Genomic DNA, 14954 nt, shown 5'->3' with positions numbered 1-14954 from the left:
TAGTATGTTATGACCATTTAAATTATGCAGTCTTTTTTTTCTATTGGCTGAATTCCTATAAAAAAAATAAACATTAATTATTCTTTAATCTTTGTGCTTTTACACAAAACATCTTATAAAATGGGACAGAGAGAGTATTAATTACTGTTGAGTTAGATGTACTGATTAATTACATGTAAAAATAATTAGATGGTATTTTAATTTGGAGAAACAATAAATTAATGTTTGAAAAAATACAAGTGGACCAATAGGGTGAGATCAAAACCATTATTTTATCCAACATGATATGCTTTACTACTAAACCAGAGTGTTACAAGCTTATTAATCCGAACTCTGATATTTTATTCAGGAAAAATCAATAACTCATCAAAGACCTCAGTAGCCATGTACGCTGCAGTATTGTTCCTTGATGCCACCAACGCTACAACAATTCATCCCACAATTGTCATTGAGCGAACGGTTTTCTACCCCGAAATCGCCGAAATTCTGTTCTTTATAAAAATTTCTCAGTTTAAAATTATTCTAACAAAATTTTCTTCATGTGTATATGATATTTTTTCCTAAAATATGGTTGACACCACAATCAAAATTCAAACGAAAATCAAATCTAAAAATGGGGCTAGTCTGTAAATAGCAGTGGAAATCATAAACAACACGATACAAACCGGCAGGCCCGGCCCACATGCCAAGCAATGGATAATGGCATCGCAATTTTGAGAATATTTTTAAGCAATTTTTCTTTAAATTGTTTTATATAGAAACTGTAGTATAGTTTTTTTTTATAAGATCAATATTTATTAAAATGAAGAGTTGATTTACAAAAGAATTTTAACACTTTCCCTAGAATCAATTAACTTTGCCAAAAAATGTAATTAAATTTAACAAGTGTGTAGAGCTCCAAAAATATATCTACTATACATTTTTGCAGCAGTTTTTGGGGTACCCAAATCGGATCAAATTTGTTTAATTTTGACCCGGAAATCTTCAATCGGATCTTTCCTTAAATTTTGGCAAAATTAAAAAACGAAAATAATTAATAAAATCTAAAATATATATACTTTCTCAACTAATTACTATATTTAAATGCTTTATTTATGGTATATTCTCCACGATTTTTATAGATAAAGAAATCAAATATGATGATTTAATGCTAATATAACAAATTTGCACTAATTTCCTAAAACCTCTCTACCTAATTTAAACATAAATATATGATTCTTATTTCACTTTTATTTGATCTTATATTTATATTATTTTAAATTATTATAAAATATATAAATAGTTAGTAAATTTTAGTTTTTTTTTTTCTGCATATGTTACAATTCAAATTTTTTAAAACGGACATATATTACTCAATCGATGAATAAAAATATGTGTGTAATCTATATTAACATTTTTAAGAACAAATTGAGCATTTAATCATGTCGTTATTTTATTCAGACCCGAAATTGAGTCATTCGGATCTTTCTTTAATTTTTACAATTATCTAAAATGGGACAGTATATCACGGGTGAAATCCTAATTAGTATTTTAAGATACAATTATAAATTGTTTTTACGGGTTGGTCCAAAAACATACACTAATTTAAAAATATACATGGAAACTATTTGAAAGCAACTTTCAAATTAACTCGAATTATATGACATTTAAATAAAAGTGTTATTAAAAAAATAACAAAATGATGTTTAATTTCATTTTAGATTATATGGTTGGACGGGTTTGGGTCAATATTAATACGAGACAATATACCACAGGTGAAATCCTATAAATAACAAATCAAAATACAATTATACAATCTTAAACACTAAACAAAACAAATACAACTTAAAATTTTTTATTTTAGATACAACGCATGTGACCCGCGGTATACAACAAAAAATATTATACACAATAAATTCATCAATTTATAAAAATAAAAAAATCAAATAATTAACCCGCGGTGTACCGCGGGTCATATCCTAGTTCTTTTGCATAAAATTGGGGGAAAACATCCTTTTTTAATTTGCATAGGACATATGAAAAGATTGGATCGGCTGAAACCGGAGTTTACATGATAATCCTTTACTCAATGCTCGGATGTGGCCAAATTCTTTTGGTTCTACACTTCTACTATTACATGTTAACAAACTTATCTACTTTATGCTATACGGTATTATGCTTAATTATGGCGTTGGCCGCAAACTATCAGATTGCTGGAATCTGCATATCCTTCCTCAGTCTCTGGAATCTCTTCTCCCGTTTCCTCACCAGACCGGTAAAGCAACGTACATGTGATAATATCAAGAAAAGTGTTTTTACATTTGATAACTTTTAAGTTTTTGTTTGGAGGAAAATGCAGCAAATACCAATATGTCGATATGGTCTAGATGGTACTACTACTGGATAAAGGATTTGACGGTGCACATCACTGGAGTCAGAGACATGAGTCTCAACACGTTGCTCAATTAAGGATTCGGGTTTCGAACATGACTGTCTTAGCAGTTGTAGCCATTGTCCACATCGCTTAGATCCTGCTGTTTCTAGTATGCTAAAAACTAATATGTTTTGAAATACTTTTTAATTTTCATTATATGCCTGTATATCAATTATTAAAATTTCCTTTAACATTAGTTATATTAGTTTAATTTACAACTGATTTATCAAGTAAAGAACCGGCGTGTTAACGCGAGTCGTAATCTAAATATAACTGAAAGTGTGAACCTATTAGTCCTTGACTTATCAAATTATTGACTTTCAATTATTATTTTTGTCAGCTTTAGAAAAATGAAAACAACTAGGTTTAGAAGATAGGAAATAGTATGGTAGAGCTTTATCGGTAAGTCCCTCTCATTCCCACTGTTGACTTATTCCATAAATTACTAAAACCAAAAAATCAAAGATAATAATTGAGAAATACCATTTTTAGGGTCAACTAACAAAGACGTGTGATTAAAAAAGACACCAAATCTCTCTGTATCTTTCACTATCCTTCCTTGACCTAGGGTGCTTCTCAACCCTCACTGTTTCTACTTGCTCCTTATCTCCTCTCTCTTTTTGTCTCCTCACACCACAAGACACATTGTTCATTGATCAAACCAATCATGTACTATCTCCCCACTTCTTTTCTGGTTTTGTTCTTCCTCTTCTCCTTATTTCACCATATTCCTTGTGCTTCAAGTAAACAAAAACTTGGGTGGTGCGAATCTCAGTTTCAATGTGGAAACATCACCGCCGGTTTCCCTTTCTGGGGAGGGAATCGTCCCGAAGTTTGCGGTCATCCATTGCTGGAGCTTCGCTGCCTTGACAACATCACCTCGATAACCATCTCAGACCATTTGTACCACGTTCTTAGTATAAATCATACATATAACACTCTTAGAATTGCCAGAACAGACTTTTTACAGTCCATTTGTCTCTCTCCATTCCCATTCGTCAACACGACTTTGCCACCAGAAATATTCGATATTTTGCCAACCTACAAGAGCGTCACACTCTACCGTTGCTACCCTGTTCTTCCTGACCTTGCAAGGTACGGATGTCCTGCGATAGGTTCGGTCTCAGTGTCTGACAACCTTGAAAATCCTATTAGCTGCGAAGCACGTTTCGCTGTGAACGTTCCCACGAGTTTCGTTACAAAGGAGAAAAAGTTGAATATAACCAATTTGGTAAGTGATGTAAGAAATGGATTTGAGGTGAAGTTGAAAATCGATGAGAATTCGTGTCAAGAATGTTCATCCTCTCATAAATATTGCGGCTTCACAGGAACCTTACCATTAGAAACTAAATGCCGGCCACTCCATCGACCAACTCGTAAGCTTCTTAATCATTTCATATCCATTTTCTTTAACAACTTTAATTTATACTGAAATGAAACTGAAAATCATTGTTGTAGGCTTTTCTTCTGAAGCAAAAATAGGTGTTTTACCTTCTCCTATTCTTTTAAATAAACTTAATTTGGTTATGAATACTGTTTTGATCACTTAATCAAAACAATTTGTGGTTTCAGCTACAATAGCAGGTGTTTTTCTTCTTCCATTCTTGGTCTTAACATTGGTTGTCCAAATTCTCCGAAAGAGAAAAAAGAGAAAAACTTCACATGATCTGGGCCAACACGAGCTCAAGAAACGTATTCCACAACCAAGACTCAAAGCACTTATTCCACTGAAGCAGTATAGCTACGAACAAGTGAAGAGAATGACAAACTCATTCGCGGAAGTGGTCGGGCGAGGCGGATTCGGAACTGTCTATAGAGGAACCCTTTCTGATGGCCGTATGGTTGCAGTGAAGGTCTTGAAAGACTTAAAGGGTAATAATGGTGAAGACTTCATCAATGAAGTTGCAAGCATGAGCCAAACTTCTCATGTCAACATTGTTACCTTGTTAGGATTTTGTTCCGAAGGTTATAAGAGAGCAATTATTTACGAATTTATGGAAAATGGGTCTCTTGATAAGTTCATCTCAAGCAAGAAGTCAACAAATATGGACTGGATGGAACTATATGGGATCGCATTAGGCGTTGCTCGTGGTCTAGAGTACTTACACCATGGCTGCAGAACAAGAATTGTACATTTCGACATAAAACCACAGAATGTACTCTTAGATGACAATCTTTCCCCGAAAGTTTCAGACTTTGGCCTTGCTAAGCTATGCGAGAGGAAAGAAAGTATCTTGTCACTACTGGACACAAGAGGAACGATAGGGTACATTGCACCTGAAGTGTTTTCAAGAGTGTACGGTAGAGTCTCCCACAAGTCAGATGTGTATAGCTATGGAATGTTGATTCTCGATATAATAGGAGCTAGGAACAAAACATCAACCGAAGGAACTACATCTAGCACAAGTTCAATGTACTTTCCCGAATGGATATATAAGGATCTTGAGAAGGGAGACAATGGAAGGCTTATCGAGAATAGAATAAGTAGCGAAGAAGATGAGATAGCAAAGAAGATGACGTTGGTAGGTTTGTGGTGTATTCAGCCTTGGCCATCAGATCGGCCAGCGATGAACAGAGTGGTAGAGATGATGGAAGGAAACCTGGATGCTCTTGAAGTGCCTCCTAGACCTGTTTTGGAATGTTCCGTAGTGCCTCATCTTGATTCTTCCTGGATTTCAGAGGAAAATTCAATCTCCTCCGAGATATGATTTTCTCCATAAACTGCATATCGCAAGCTTTTAGTTTATGAGTAAATCTCTGTGGTTTAAATGTGAATGTTCTTTGCATAACAAAAACAATGGAACACAGGGCCGGCCCATGGGTAAAGCCCATGAAGCAAGGGCTTTAGGCATCAAATAATTATAAGTAGTTTTAGGGGCATCAATTTTTAAAATGTTACTGTGGTCTAGTGGTTAGATTGAAGTCTTTTGTTGTACAGGTCACGGTTTCGAATTCCATACATGTTAAAACTTGTATTTTTTTTTTATAACAGCTTTTATTAATGGGCCAAATTTTTTTTTGCTTTAGGCACTCAAATAGTTTGGGCCGGCCCTGATGGAACACATTTGTCATTATTTAACTTGAAAGCCGTCAGATACATTTTCGTTATGTCATTAAGCAAAACAGGGAAAAACAGAACACATGTGTGTGAATATTTTACTCTTTGATAACAAAAACACGCAATATCGAATATTTTTTTACTTGCGGCTTCTCTTTAACCGTTTAACGTACTTTTGGATGATTTAGTTTTATCATAGTTGGTGAAAAGTTTAGTCACAATCCAAGCTTCTCCACCAGAGATACTTGGAATCATATTCGTACTACTGTAACAACGGTTACCTGGCACAATGGGGTCTGGTTTCCTCACGCAACCCCTAAGTTTTCATTCTGCGTTTGGTTAGCGGTACATAATAGACTCTCTACGGGAGATCGTATGTTACAGTGGAACAATGGAGCTCTCGGGACATGTGTTCTCTGTAATAATGCGATCGAATCTCGGGACCATCTGTTTTTCTCTTGTGTTTTTTGCTCTGAAGTTTGGTCAGCTGTGGCTAAAAACATCTTCAAAGCAAACTACTTGACGGATTGGCACACTATACTCAACTTGATCTGCGGCAAATGGCAAAACCGGACCGAAAGCTTCACGGCTAGGTATGCATTTCAAACAGTGGTTTCAGTTATATGGCAGGAGAGGAACAAGCGGCGCCATGGCGAATCACCGAACTCAGCAACTCGACTCACTGATTGGATTGATAAGCAAATAAGGAACAGATTTCCGGCAATCCGGCTCATTGGAGATCGACGCTATGATAAAGGATTAGGTTTGACACTCGAAATTAAGTTTTAAATTCTATATTCAGCTCAAAACATTCAATCTCTCGTAGCATTCGTTGTACAAACATTATTTTCTTTTGAATATAATTTAACATTATTTTCAAAAAAAAAAAAAAAAAAAAAAAGTTTAGTCACAATCACATTGTTGAATTTTCTAAGGTCGAATAAGTCACAGACAGGAATTTAATGCATGAAGAAAAACAGATTTTAGTGAGGAGAAAGTGTGATCTAGGTTTACAAATAAGTCCCTCCATTCCCACTCAAGATTTAATTCCATGTTTTGCCTCAAGTTCCTAGAAAATTCTTACGAACTGACTTACTTGTCTTTGATATCTCTAATTCTTTGTATTGCTATTTGAAAAATACATTAAAGAAAATAAATTTTAAATTGTAGAATATTACACATACTGTCATTAGTAAATTCCAATGAGAATTAGATTAGAATTGATATAATTGTTCTTGGAATAATTGAAGAATATATTTGTATTCTTAGCATTATTTCTCTTAAGATATTTTAAGAAGGACTTTTAAGATTACAAGATAAATTTGATCGAAATTACTAACATTTTTAAGAAAAACTATCCTAAATAATCTTAATAAATTTTTTATTTATACATATTTTACAACATAACTAGATTTTAACCCGCGGTACACCGCGGGATGATTTAATTTTAAAGTTAGTGTAAAAATATTTTGTAAATTGTATCTCCTTATAACATATTTATTTATATTATAGTTTACAATTGTTATTAAGTAACGGTATACCACGAGTCCACGAGATAATTATTAATAAACTGAGGATTTAACCCGTATTAAAGCGGTATATAAATATTGATTCAAATTCGTCCGCCATATAAATCATTTCCGAAATATAACCCGTTCTGTAATTTCTTAACCCGTCCTGTGATTTGTATTAAAAAAAAAGGGATTAAATCCGTATTGAAGCGGCGGATTAATGATATTTTAATCTTTTTATTATTGTTGATTCAAAAACCCGTCCCGCCAAACCCATCCCGCCAAAAAACTCATTTATTTTATTAATGTTCTTATTTATGATATGATTCTGAATCATTGTCTAAATATTTTAATCGATGTAGAACGTTGAACACACATTTTCGTCAATTGGATAATATATGTCCGTTTTTTAAATTTCGAATCACATTATATGCAGAAAAAAAATTTGATTTTTTTTTTACTTTATGTATTATATGATGATTCAAAACAGTTAAAAACAAATCAAACAAAGATGATAGGAGAATCATAATTATAAATCTTAATCAAATCTTCTCAAAATCTAAATTATTAAATATGGAATATCCGGTGTATGAGTTGGGTTAAATATAACCCGACCCAACAAATTTTTTGTGAAGGAATTTTTAAAATGGATCGGATATCTGATATACCCGAAAGCTTTTTTACCCACCGTCACAAAAAGTGCTGCAATTATACTAGTATAGATTGGCTATTTCTTATATATTTACGTTTTCTGTATTATATATATATATATATATATATATATATATATATATAGAATATCACATTTAACTATAAAATGGCTAAATAAGAATGTTTTAAAACATTTGTCATGAATGTTCTGAAAAACTATTAATGAAGATTGTACATGACAAGTTTTAATCATAACGCTTCGTTGAAATGATGGTACTTTACTAAAATTTGTTTATTGAACATTCATATATTTTTAACAATGTTTTTTTTTGTTATACTTTTTTTATATTTTCAATAATTGAACAAAATCTTTTTATATATTTATACTATAAAATAATAAATGCTAATTTATAGTTAAATTAATAAATAATGGAGGTTTGACTGTAAATTAATTTCACAAAATAGATTTTATATTTACAAAATAGACCACCTTTTCCAAAAGTCTGCAAAAAAATCTGCCAATACCTACCAAATTTTAAAAGGAAGACTTCTTTGCCAAGACTACGTTAAAGATAAATGACAAGACTGCCCCTTAGCATCTGCTCGCAAGCTAGCTAATGGTCTGAACTCTGAACTAATAATCATGTTGCAGAATTTAAAATCTTTGCCATTGGCACAATCATTCGATTTCATAATACTGTAATCTTTCTTTTTCCCCGATGGCAAAAACCCGCCAACCGAATCTCATTTTCTTTTTCTTCACTTTACACATTGCTACACAAACCACCGGTTCACTGCGTTACCCGTTCGGTTTCTCCAACGGCTATCCGATCTGATTCAACTGCTCAAAGGTAACCGGAGATGCCGAAATTGGCGAATTCGTCGTTGAAGAAGTGACGAACTTGTGTCAGCAAGGTGACCTGAACCTTCTTATGGAGGCATAGACCTTTGGAATGAACAAGAATGCAATGTCTTCTCAGTTTAATAGGAGAGGATCTGTTAAAAGTGCTAACTTAGCTTAACAGGATTCAAAATTGGCATTAACCAGTCACTCTCTTTTCACAAACTTTTAATAAATTGAATCTTCAGCTTCGACATCAGTTAGTTTCAATAGTGAATGATGGTCTTTGCCTTTTTCCACACTCCAATTTTTCCGTGTAATATCTTTAGATTCTCATTAGGTTTCAAAAATGGCTTTGTATTTGAAACTAATAAAGACTCCAAAGTCTCTTTGTATCTATCACTGTCCTTCCTTGACTTTGGGTCAACTAATAAACACACCAAAGTCTCTCTGTATTTGTCACAATCCTTCCTTGACTTGGTCCTTCTCGATCTTCTCCATCTCCGATCCACTTGCTTCTTATCGACTTATCTCTCCTTTTTTTTTCTCAACACAAGATCTCAAACAAATCATGTACCACCTCCCAACTTCTTGTCTGTTCTTCTTCTTCTTCCCCTTCTTCTCCTTATTTCACCATTTTCCTCATGTTTCAAGTAAACAAGAACTTGGTTGGTGTGAATCTCAGTTTCAGTGTGGAAACATCACCGCTGGTTTCCCCTTCTCCGGTGGGATTCGTCCCCAAATTTGCGGTCATCCATCGCTAGAGCTTCACTGCTTTAACAACCATACCTCTATAATCATCTCAGACCATCTTTACAATGTTCTCCATATAGATCAAACATCTAACACTCTTAGACTCGCTAGAGCAGAGCTTCAAGGTTCATTTTTCAACGCTTCATTCACAGCCACAACCTTACCTTACGAAATCTTTGAGCTTTCTTACCGTTCAAGTTATACATGTCCTGATAGTGGCCTTGTCTCAGTGTCTCAAAACCTTGATTATCATGATTCATGCAATGGTAGTTTCACGATTAACGCCCCAAAGAGCTTTGTTCCAGAAGAGAAAGAGTTGAACATGAGCAATTTGGAAAGTGCTTTAAGAGAAGGGTTTGAGGTAAAGGTGAAGACCGATGAGAAAGCGTGTCAAAAATGTTCATCCTCTCAAGGAATCTGTGGCTTCGAAAATACCACCCAAGTTTGCTGCAAGGAATCCTCATCATCAGTATGCGATACACTCCATGGTAAATGTCTTATACATCTTATTCTGAAGTTGCAGTTTTAAAAAGCCTAGGATTATTCTCCATGATGACCTCAAAAATCATTGACTTGTTTTTTTCACCCTCTCACATCATGTTTTTTTCTTTTTTTTGATCTAAGTGACTATATTTTTTCATTCACTTTAATTGAAATTTCTTCATCCACATCAGTCACAGTTTCAGTAGTGAATGGTGTTTGCCTTTCTCTACACTATTTTTTCAAGGGTTTTCTGCAAAACAATCCTCTAAGTTGTTTGCAAGTTTACCCTCCAAGTCCGAATTATGCAAGTCAACCCTACAATTTCAAAAGTCACCCGCAATATTGTCCCCCCGTGTAGCGATGACGTGACACTCGATAACTCCGTTTGAAAACATAAGGAGTTTTTTTAAAAAAACCCTCCATGTAATTTTTTTTTTGCAAGACAAACCTGCATGTCAAATAAATACAGGTCAAACCACAATCTCAAAAGTCACCTGCAATATAGCCCTTCCGTATATCGATGACGTGGAAATCGATAACTCATTTTATGTCATTGCTACACGGGGGGACAATATTGCGGGTGACTTTTGAGATTGTAGGATTGACTTGCATAATTCGGACTTGGAGGGTAAACTTGTAAACGAAATTGACTTATAGGGTTGTTTTGCAGAAAACCCATTTTCAACAATACATTTTAGATTTTGTAGAAATGAAAAACAAGGAAGAAACTAGGAGGATATAATTTTGTAAAATTCTATTATACTTCGGGGATATAATTTTCATTAGGTTTGAGAATTGTTAAAGCACATGACTTGGAGGCGTCGTATCAAAACCATTAACCTATTCCGTTATCTCTTCTTTTTCACTATTTTTTTTTTCTTCACCTGCAAAACAATGATCAATTTGGCATTTTCCCTGACAAAATATATGTCCTATGGCTTCATATGGATACTCTTTGTGATCCCAATTTGTGTTTTCTCAGCTACTGAGCTTGAGCTTCACAGACGCTGTGGTGGCCCATTTAGCTGTGGTGATCAGAGCGAGCTCTTTTATCCTTTCTGGAAATCTGGCAGCGAAGACTGTGGTCTCCCTGACTACAAGCTTGATTGTAGCGGAGGAATCGCAAATTATGTCTCTGGTATCAAAACATTAGCCACAAATTATGTCTCCCTGACTTTGAGTACCGATAATCTAAAGGAGGCACTTGAAGAGGGTTTTGAGGCAGATTGTCAAACGTGCATACACTCTAAGGGTGCTTGTGGATATACTCAGACACCTACCTCAAGTGGATTCGTCTGCTATTATATGGAAGAGCCACAAAACCCTACTAGAAACAAGGGTAATATTTCCTACATGTTATAATTTCCACAAGAATCACCACTAGTCCCTTCCTTAAATCGAACTTTTGATTGGATCATCTACAGAAAATCCTTTTAGTTTCTGATAACTATGTACAGAAACTCCCTCGAGTTTCAAGTTTTTCATTTCCAGTACGTAAGATTCAAAGTTCTGTATTTAGTTCGAACTAACCTTTTTTCCGGTGCCATTCCATAGATGCAGGCCTCTCTAATGGAGCAAAAGGAGGTGCTTAACGTTTTTCCTAATTTGATTTCTCCGTTGTCGTATTATTAAAACCATTGTTAACAATATTTCTGTCTCTAGGTATTGGGGCTGCGTCCTTTGCAATGTTGGGCGTCATTCTTGTAGTCGCATGTTTGTCCTGTCTCATCAGCCGGGGAAGGAAGACATTGAATGATCCAAGAAGGAAGACATCGAATGTTCTGAGAAGGACGACATCAGATGATTCGAGACAACAATATCTAAAGGACTTTATTCCACTGAAACACTATAGCTACGTGCAAGTGGAGAGAATTACAAATTCATTCGCTGAAGTGGTTGGAAAAGGTGGATTTGGAACTGTTTATAGAGGAACCCTTTGTGACGGCCGTAGTGTTGCTGTGAAGATCTTAAAAGATTCGCATGGTAATGGGGAAGACTTCATCAATGAAGTTGCAAGAATGAGCAAAACTTCTCATGTCAACATTGTTACCCTGCTTGGATTCTGCTCTGAAGGGTCCAAGAGAGCAATTATTTACGAATTTATGGAAAATGGGTCTCTTGATAAGTTCATCTCTTACAAGAAGTCATCAAATATGAATTGGGGAGAACTATATAGAATTGCGCTAGGTGTTGCTCGTGGTCTAGAGTACTTGCACCATGGCTGCAGAACAAGAATTGTACATTTCGACATAAAACCACAGAATGTACTCTTAGATGACAATCTTTGCCCCAAAGTTTCAGACTTTGGCCTTGCTAGGCTCTGCGAGAAGAAAGAGAGTATTATATCATTGCTAGATACAAGAGGTACAATAGGGTACATTGCACCTGAATTGTTTTCAAGAATGTACGGTAGAGTTTCCCACAAGTCGGATGTGTATAGCTATGGAATGTTGGTTCTTGAGATGATAGGAGCAAGGAACAAAACATCAACTGAAGACTCAGCATCGAACCCAAGCTCAATGTACTTTCCAGAATGGATATATAAAGATCTCGAGAAAGGAGACAATGAAAGGCTTATCGAGAACAAAATCAACAACGAAGAAGATGAGATAGCTAAGAAGATGACATTGGTGGGTTTGTGGTGTATTCAGTCTTCCCCATCAGATCGCCCACCGATGGACAGAGTTGTAGAGATGATGGAAGGGAACGTAAATGCTCTTGAAGTCCCTCCTAGGCCTGTTTTGAAGCAAATCCCCACAACAACTCTTCAAGAATCTTCTTCTTTTTCAGAGGATATCTCAGCATACACAGAAGTATGTTCCATAAATGTCGCATAAAGAAAGAAACCTCCATGAAACCTATTAAAGCACAAAAGCAGCAAACACATTTTTATTCATCTTTAGAGCTTTCTTTGGCATGACAATAAACAATTGTGGCATTACACCCAAAGATGATAATCAATAATTTTGAGTTTCATCTGCATATTAATAACATGTTTAATAAATGCTTTGAACCATTGTATTTGTGTCACCAGATTATAAATGTTTATCTAGGACTTCTCACTCTTAGACTATTTCATGGGAACAATTCACTATTTAGCTTCTTGCCTAGTTCCCCTCTCAGACAACAAACAAATTAAGGACTTCAGTGATTTGTATTCTGAAACTTATAGCTAACTATGGTCTTGTCTAAAAGTACCCAAATGACAAAGCATGAATTTAAATCTCTAAATTCTCTAGATATAGAGAAGAAGGTATGTACTAATAAACGCGTTTAGGGGATTACAACAATGGAAGCATAAACACATAAACCCCCTTTTTAGTTCGATGACACTCGTGAGTCGTTTTCTGAGTCAATATTATTAAACGCGTAGTTTAGTTTGAAGAAAGACTTATGTTGACTTATCAATTTATTGACATTTCCAGTCTCCTAAAATCATCTTTGGTAAGTTTTAGAAAATGAAGACAAACAGTTTTAGGAGACAAGAGATAGTATCCAAAACTCCACTCAAGATATAACTCTGTTTCCACGAAGAACCTCTGAGAATGTATCAAAAATATTCACAGAAAAAAAAAGGGACAAAGCCACACACTACCATTACTGAATGTACTGCATAACACTTGTTTTGATATTCTTTAACAAAAAACACTTGTTTCGATATTCACATCACCGAATTTCTGATATTACTAATTTTATTTTCTCTTTATATTAAAAGTTTTTTTTTTGTCATCTATACATCATAATTTAAATACTACTTTAATTTATCTTCTTTCTTTTTCATATCTTTTTGTAGGTTACCCTTGCTTGTGAAGCTAGGCAAATGAGCTAACACATTTAACTAATTCATCTGCACTTCAGCGATTTGTATTCAGAAATTTCAAAATAAATATAAATGTTTTTGTCTAAAAATACATCTATGAGCAAAACAACAAGAAGAAGATTGATGATTGCTCAGTACATAAATGACAATGCATGAAACCTAATTACATGGTATATGGGTTTACCGGCAAGTCCCTCTCATCCCCACTGAAGATATAATTACATGATTTTCTAAAGAAGAAAATAAATAACCAAGTGTTCTTGGTCTAGTGGTTGCCACTTGTGGAGGAGTTGCCCTTTTGGTCTAGGCCAGAGATCGATTCCCCGCAAGCGCGCAATTGCTAGATCTCCACTTGGCCACATGGATATGGGTCTTGCTTTCGGCCCATTTGCATATCCGGAGAGAGAGTCTATCTGTGGGCTGCACCTCCCCCAGGGGATTAGTCTGGGCTCTTCCCCCTCCATAGGTCTGGGATTCCCCTGAATTATCAAAAAAAAAAAAAAAAAAAAAAAAAGAAGAAAATAAATTCCAAGAATATGTTTTGGAAAAAGGAGGAACACAACACGCAAGACACAATGACCAATATCTCAATTTAGTTTTTCAGGGTCAACTAGTAAAGACAAGTAATAAAAAAAGACTCCAAATCTCTATGTATCGGTCACTATCCTTTCTTGGTCCTTCACAACCTTCACCGTGTCCACTTCCTCTTTATCAATTTCTCTCTTTTTGTTTGCCCTCAACACAAAAAATACTGTTCATATATCCCAAACAAATCATGCATGTGTTATCTCTCTACGTCTTGTCTGGTTTTGTTCTTCATCCTGCCGTCGTCCTTGTGCTTCAAGTAATAGTGTTTTTACATTTGATAACTTTAAGTTTCTGTTTGGAGGAAAATACAGCAATTCAATGCCGATAGGGTGGAAGAGATGGTTCTATTGGGCAACACATGTGGCTTGGACATTGTACAGACTCATTAAAATACAAATATTTGAACCTAGCGAGATCTTGCGATGGTGCACATCACTGGAGTCGAAGACATGAGTCTCAAAACGTTTCTCAAATAAGGATTCAGATTCGAACATGACTTCTTACCAGTTGTAGCCGTTGTCCACATTGCTTGGATCATGCTATTTCTAGTATGCTAAATTAAAACTGATATGTTTTGAAATATCAATCAATATAATTTCTTTTAACGAGTCGTAATATGAGTATAACTCAAAGTGTGAACATTAGTCTTTGACTGATCAAAGTATTGACTTTTCCAATCTCTTATATTCTATTTTGTCGGCTTTAGAGAAATGAAGCAAATAAGAAGTAGGAGATTAGAAGATGGGATGGTATTAGCCTTTATCGGCAAGTCCCTCTCATTTCCAGCTAAAACTAAATAAATTTATTATTTATATTATATTATATATATATATATA

At 34.8% G+C, this 14954-nt stretch overlaps 2 protein-coding genes and 1 pseudogene across 4 annotated transcripts; all 3 read left to right on the top strand.

Annotated features, from left to right (window-relative positions):
• The first annotated feature begins 208 nt into the window (after positions 1 to 208).
• LOC9324622 lies at positions 209 to 14860 on the top strand (annotated as a pseudogene).
• Positions 2933 to 5188, top strand: LOC9324621 (LEAF RUST 10 DISEASE-RESISTANCE LOCUS RECEPTOR-LIKE PROTEIN KINASE-like 2.4). 3 transcript variants are annotated; one of them, XM_021010167.1, is made up of 4 exons: positions 3589 to 3644; positions 3742 to 3789; positions 3872 to 3895; positions 3986 to 5188. In XM_021010167.1, the coding sequence occupies exon 4, from the start codon at positions 4174 to 4176 to the stop codon at positions 5119 to 5121; it is 948 nt and encodes a 315-aa protein (XP_020865826.1). In that variant the 5' UTR covers positions 3589 to 3644; positions 3742 to 3789; positions 3872 to 3895; positions 3986 to 4173; the 3' UTR covers positions 5122 to 5188. The 3 variants fall into 3 exon arrangements, with proteins under 3 accessions (XP_002888558.1, XP_020865825.1, XP_020865826.1); XM_021010166.1 differs by having other exon boundaries at positions 2934 to 3789; XM_002888512.2 differs by lacking the exon at positions 3872 to 3895 and having other exon boundaries at positions 2933 to 3789.
• LOC9324620 (LEAF RUST 10 DISEASE-RESISTANCE LOCUS RECEPTOR-LIKE PROTEIN KINASE-like 2.5) lies at positions 8975 to 12726 on the top strand. The gene is made up of 4 exons (XM_021010162.1): positions 8975 to 9715; positions 10693 to 11049; positions 11265 to 11294; positions 11373 to 12726. Exons 1-4 carry the CDS (start codon positions 9046 to 9048, stop codon positions 12545 to 12547), a joined length of 2232 nt encoding a protein of 743 aa, XP_020865821.1. The 5' UTR covers positions 8975 to 9045; the 3' UTR covers positions 12548 to 12726.
• Positions 14861 to 14954: the final 94 nt, after the last annotated feature.

The sequence above is a fragment of the Arabidopsis lyrata genome (assembly GCF_000004255.2).
Source record: "Arabidopsis lyrata subsp. lyrata unplaced genomic scaffold ARALYscaffold_2, whole genome shotgun sequence".
Taxonomy (NCBI): domain Eukaryota; kingdom Viridiplantae; phylum Streptophyta; class Magnoliopsida; order Brassicales; family Brassicaceae; genus Arabidopsis; species Arabidopsis lyrata.
Note: the sequence above shows the minus strand (reverse complement) of the source record. Positions and strands in the feature narration are given on the sequence as shown.